Here is a 6,381-nt window from a genome sequence, read left to right as displayed (position 1 = left end):
CACCACCTGCCCTCACCGCACGCCCATCATGACGACAACGACGACAAGAACGAGAGCTTCTTCCTCACCCCCATGAAGATGCTCAGCCGCCTGCGCAACAAGAAAAAATAAACTGAACCTCAACTGCCCTACCCAGAAACACACATCGCCACTTGCATTAAAAATGTGCACTCCATGCTACTGTTTTAAAATGCAAAAAGTCGACTCAGAGCGCAGTTATCAATCCAGAAGGATAGATCTGGCCCCCGCTTGCAAGTTGGTGGCACAGTATTAGCGCAGTACTGTCATCGTCGACTGGGTGTTTGTTAGCTGAACCCTCTGGGATTCGAACCTGAACGGCCCCAATGAATGCCCAAGCGCCCAAAGCCGAATGACGGCCTCGGACTGATTGCTCTGCTGAAATCCTGTGAAGGTAAATCTCTACTCTTTCGTTCGGGTGATCCACCCATGATCTCTCCCCCAACCCAATGGCTCTGATACACAGTCCCGCAACTAGACCAGCAAAACGACTCCTCTGTAAAGCTCGCCAGACCTGTCCAGTGGTTCTGTCGCCGGAGTATCTTTGCCAACCTATATTTGGCTCCCGTCTATCCTCGGCTGACAATGTGCGGCACTAGCATACCTCCACGCAATATACTCCCATTCTGATCCTCTCTTATTGGCCACTGCCCTCTGCTTACAAACCATTCCAATGGAAATTGCATTTCGGAGAACCTACACCTCTAGTAATGGTGATGGAGGGATGCTCTGTGAAATTATGCCAGCACATGCAGATACCGCAGCATGCCTGTGTGCCCTCCTCTCCTCCTCCTCCTCCAATTCTCTCCTATAAAAGCCAGCATGCGCAAGGAAGAGAAGTCGCCCGTTGTTTTCTACAAATTCCCGTATTCCTCACTAACCTCCATACATTCAAACTAGTAGTAACTACATAATGTCCGTCGACTCACGTTCACTGGGCGTAACCAAATACCAGGTATTTTGCGCCACAATGGCCGCCCTGGGCAGCGTAAACTTTGGCTGGAACATCGGCGTCATCAACATCCCCGGTGACGTTATCTCCAACTGTGTCACTGGTCCCAGTCACTACAACGGTCCCTTCCCCTCATGCATCCAGACCGAGTCCACCATCTGGGGCGTGGCTGTTGGTTGCTTCGCCATTGGCGCTCTGATCGGCTCAATCGCCGGTAGCCCTGGCCGACAAGCATGGACGCAAATTCGTGCTCACCTGGGCTCCTCTACTATCTGTATGCGGCGCCCTACTACTGTCGCTATCAACCACCCTGGCGCAGTTCATTATCGGCCGGATATTCGTCGGCATTGCCGCTGGGCTCTGCAATGGCACTGTGTCGGTGTATGTGAGCGAAATCACGACGCCCAGGTCGCGCGATATCCTGAGCGGCACGATTCAGCTAGCCACGGGTATCGGCATTATGCTGGCGAATCCTTGTCTCTGGGGCTGTCGAGGCCGCCGCTGTGGCGCGTTTTATTTGCTGTCACCGGGTGATTGGCGTCCTGACAACTCTGTTGTTTCCTGTCTGCGTCGAGTCGCCCAAATGGTTGGTGGCGCATGGCCGCACTGACCAGGCGCATAGTGCGCTGGCACGGCTGCGCAAGAACGCTGATATTACTTTGGAGCTCCAGGATATGATTGCGGATGCTGCGCGGCAGGCGACCCAGGCAGAGAAGGCACCCAAGGCCAATGTTCTGGATGTGCTAATGGGCCGCACGCCCGATAACTTGCGGCACCAGCTGGTGGTGGTCAGCACCGTGATGCTGTTTCAGCAAATGTCGGGCATCAATGCAGTTATTTTTTTCCACGCAGATCTTCAACCGCACAACCCATGACGACCCGTCGCAGATCCCAACCACCGCCCAGATCCTCTCCCTTGTCATTTCCATTGTGGCTGCCATTTCGGTGTTCGCCGGCATGCTCCTGTGCGCGCGCTTCGGCCGCCGCACTCTGATGCTGCTGTCGCATGGCACCATGGCTCTCTTCTCGCTGCTGATGGTCGTCGGGTCCATTACTGGCACCAACGCCCTGGTCATCACCATGGTGTTTTTGTTGCCATCTTTTTAATTTTGGTGTCGGGCCGCTGCCCTGGGCGACAGCATCCGAGATGACGCCAGCGTACGCCATGACGGCCATGGCGGCTATCGGCGGCGCTGTCAATTATGCCTTTACTTTTGCCATCGGCGTGTTCTTCCCGCCCATGCAGGAGGCGCTAGGCGACTATACATTCTTTTTCTTCATGGGCTTCAATATCCTGGCCTTTGTCTTCTGCTTCTTCTTTTTGCCCGAAACCAAGGGCTATAGAGTCGAAGACGTCGTCGCTGTTCATACAATTGGTCTTCACTGTGTCCTTGGCAGCCGCTACACTATCCGCACTCGGGAGCAATGTGAGAGCGATGGCAAGATGGCTTGCGAGCAGCAGGCTTGATATGCCCTCCTTGTACTTTGATATATACAGCTGGTGGATATTTGCTAAACGTTTTATTGACGATAAGAAACCGATAATACATGTGCTTTTTATAAAGTGTTCTCATTACGACGGCTGGTGGAAGTCCTGGTAGTTTTTGTAGCCGCCGCCGCCAGTTGCCAGTGGGCAAAGGTTTGTCTTTGAGCCCCAGTAGTCAGGCATTGAGATATTGGACAAAGTGAACGCCAGGTAGATCACCACGGTGGGCGAATGCCGCGCTCGAGTCCAGGGCTGCCGAGATAGCGAATGCGTACCTCTGCCAGAATCCGTACCGGTACCTATGGATGATGAACTGGAATACAAAGCAGACAAGGAACCACGCGACGGGACTGACGCGCTGGCCGCCGGGCGGCGTGGCATTCAGGCCTGCGAAAAACACCGGCAGGTTCACCCACCGCCAGAAGCTGTTCGGGTACCGCTGCTGCAAATACCACACCGGTATGGGCAGCAGTGCGCCGATAATGAACAAGTAGATCAACGGGTGGTAGTCGGACTCGCTGCCAAACAGCCGCTGCGGGCCGACCAGGCCCCAGATAATCGATGCAGCGTAAAACAACCGCGCGTTATTGCACATCCACGCGGCATTGGTCATGCCAAATGTCCTTGACTGAGCCCATGATCCAAATTGCCGTGCCGCACTGCACAAAGGCCGTGACAATGGTGCCAGAGAGCTGTGCGATGAATACGTGTCGGGGCGGAATCTTCATGTAGTGGCCGATTTTCTGGTCGGCAACCAGCCCCAGCGCCTGGGTAACGCTGATGTAGCCGAACAGCTTGAATGTCACGTTGGCCAGTGGATTGCCGGGGAGGGCGAATCCGATCACCAGCTCTGTAATGACATTCAAGCCCGGCTGCTGGTTGCTCAATGCCTGGACAATGCCCACAGGCACAAGGAAGGTGATTGACATGGCAATGGCGAGCAGCATGTAGTACCACGGAAGCATGTCATATACCTCGCATGCAGTGATGCCCAACGCAAGCATTGTGATCAGTGTGATCGCATACCACCACCGGGGAACCTCTGGGTACCTTCGCATCAGCCGTGCATGCACATCGTCGTCGCCCACATTCAAATGCCGAAGGCGGTTGTAGATATCCTTGCTGTGATTCAGCGCTGTGTAGACAACGAGGGTGACGATGCTCACAAACGACAGGCCGTACATTAGCGCTAGCTGGAACGGCATGTGGATTTGGCCATATTCTGCGTACTTTTTCGGATCCAAGGCGCCATCAGCGTCCATAACCTCTGAGGTATTGTAGAGCGAACCGTTGGCCCGGAAGATGCTGCTCGAGTAGATCGGCAGGTTGCCAGATCCCCACACGTTGCTGTAGTATGCCGCAGGCGTAACGATCCACATGGTAAGGACAAAGGCTGCAAACATATTGCAGCCAAGGTACCATGGAATGGCAATCGGGGAGCCAAAGATGGTCGATATCGAGGTCCAGTCAAAGGTAAAGTTGAGCACGGCCCAGCCCGTGGAACGAGTCGCCGACCTGATGTGCGATCACATTGTTGGGCGCTGCCAAGCATAGTACCGGAACAAACGTCAGCACTGGCATGATGAATCCGGGAAAGAACTGGTACACAAATGCACACGCAAACACGATCCAGAAGATCTTTGTGCGCGAGGTGTGGTAGAGGTATGGCGTTTTTTTCGTGGAATGACCGGAACAGCGTCACACTGACCAATGACACCGGCCAGATCATGGCTGCCGGATACACGAGCAACTCTCGCAGCAGGCCGGCGTAGCTGTAGCCTAGCATCATCGATGACAGGGTGATTAGAATCGCCGGCGTAAAACCCATCCCCCGGTTATACCACACGTTCTCGACCACCACAATGTCAATCGCGTAAGCAGCATTGGATGCCGACGCAGTGAAAATAGATATGATGGCATGCTCCTTGATGCTGAACGGGCCTGGGTTGAGCGTCCACGTGTAGCCGAACGTGGTGAACTCCCGTGTTGGCAGTATCCGCGACAGAATGTAGCCCATCGGGAACGAGATAATCTGCACGAAGAACCCGCCAATGATAATGGGCGTCGTCTTGAACCACAGCAGCTGGTTGACAAAACTAAGGACCGTTGCTAGTGTCAGTCCAATCAAAGTCGACCGGAACGTGAGCGAGGGCACATGCGTGTCCTTCGGCGCAACTGCTGCACGCACCATGCTGTAGGGCGAGTCCTCGCTCGGCACTGTGGACATGACCCGGCCATCGCTGAGCGAGTTGCGGCCCCACGAGCTCAGCTTTGCCTTTTCCTCATCGAGCGGCGCAGCAAACCCGCTTGTGTCGGAATGGTCTGTGTTGCGTTTTAAGTAGGACTCAAAATTGATGTCATCCCGGACATGGTAGTTTGAAAATATCGGGCTTTCCCTGCCACTCATGGTATGAGAAAATGTAGAGGGTGGAAATTAAAAATGAGGTCGTGAATAGAGGAATCGGAACTAAAAAATAACATGCCGCCTTCGTGAATGCGGGTCACCAGCGAGGTTTATATATCGGATTCCTCTTTCTGCTCAGATGCCCAGTACCGGGCCGGCCTCCTTTTTTGGCAGTTGGGCGAAAGACATCTTGATGAAAACTCAGTCCGTGTCCGTGTGATATTCAAGGCGGCAGATGCGGGTATCAGTTGCAGCCAGACCGATGCTCCAATCCACTCCTTGCCAGCCCAGCTGACAAGAGCAGCACCAATGTTGCAGCGAGGAGTGGCAATCGGTATCTCACGTTGCGTGTAGTGGGGAGGAGATTTTCTGTCAACACTTGGCCAGTGTGCATTGATTGGGCGCGCATCCATGCCTTGCGCGCTCTTGTAAAGGTGCTGCCTAAACGGTGTCCCGATAGCGGCCCGCCGGCTCTTTTTGGCATCTTCTGTTTATTTCCAAGCCTGGGTTCCAGAAATAAACCTGCACAAAGGACAGGCATTCCCTTATTAAGAGGACGCGAATGAGAGAAAGAGCCGGCTGATCGCCAGCAATCAAACCGGTATGCGAAGATTGCTGCTCTCACGGTGCAGCATGTATGTGGAAATGCAACCTCATATATGCCCTCGCATTGGCCTCACACCAACGGAGGTGCGGTCCTATGGCAGCCCAGCGATCTACTGCCTCAGTCTGTCGGGCACACTGCGTAAGTAATCGGCCCAGCCGGGTGTTTGATTTTCCACTCAGTGCAAGCCGGCGAGAAGCTGCTCCTTTGCACCAAACGCAGCAGCTGCCGGTAGCCAATCTTGCCAGAATCTTAATACGAACAAGAGCCAGGTTTCAGACATGCTGGACTAGCAGGCACTTGGGAAACATGCAACGCAACTACCACGCTGTATCTCTCGCTTGCCTAATCGACTTGCTACCAAACCCAGAAACTTGGGTGGTGGGGCTACCGTGCCCATCGAGATTTGACCACCGATTTGATGCCTCCCCTAAAAATACATTTTTAGAAACCGCGCCTTTCCTGGGCGTCGGCGAGGTTGGACTGAGTCTCGTCCCAGCGCGAGCCATTTGATAGGTGATCGGCCTCATCTGTGGCCATGCCTTCCTGGGAGCTATCAATTTGGTATGTGATGATTTTCGTAGCCCCACCACCTTTTCTGACAACACTTCCGCGGCTCCAGATTTGCATTCGGCAGAGGGAATCCTTGGGATGGAGGTGTCGTCCGCCCATCAACAGAGCCGTTAAAATGATCAGTTACCATCGTCTGACAGTGATTGGTCGGTGGAGACCGTTTTGGCAACTTCTGCCGGCTATTTAAGAATGGCATATATTAGTGTTTGGAACGAGCGACGTGCGTGCGTTCTGGGACTGTAACGGGAGTAGCTAGATGGAGAACTTGACAGTGACAATCTCAAACGGCTTGAATTTGATGGCTGTCGACTTGGAGTACGGAAGCCACTCCAGATCACTGACAT

General features: G+C 53.8%; 1 protein-coding gene across 1 annotated transcript; it reads left to right on the top strand.

Annotated features, from left to right (window-relative positions):
* Nucleotides 1-823: 823 nt before the first annotated feature.
* DL89DRAFT_272562 (general substrate transporter) lies at nt 824-2,515 on the top strand (the record flags this gene model as incomplete). Its single annotated transcript, XM_040888992.1, is given in 7 exon segments — nt 824-1,145; nt 1,189-1,351; nt 1,379-1,523; nt 1,546-1,803; nt 1,823-2,053; nt 2,118-2,397; nt 2,469-2,515. The coding sequence occupies 7 exon segments, from the start codon at nt 989-991 to the stop codon at nt 2,513-2,515; spliced, it is 1,281 nt and encodes a 426-aa protein (XP_040739218.1). The 5' UTR covers nt 824-988.
* Between the last annotated feature and the right edge of the window lie 3,866 nt (nt 2,516-6,381).

This window comes from Linderina pennispora (genome assembly GCF_002104995.1).
Source record: "Linderina pennispora strain ATCC 12442 chromosome Unknown DL89scaffold_109, whole genome shotgun sequence".
Classification (NCBI taxonomy): Eukaryota; Fungi; Kickxellomycota; class Kickxellomycetes; order Kickxellales; family Kickxellaceae; genus Linderina; species Linderina pennispora.
The sequence above is the reverse complement of the archived record's forward strand: the minus strand, read 5'-3'. Positions and strand labels throughout refer to the sequence as shown.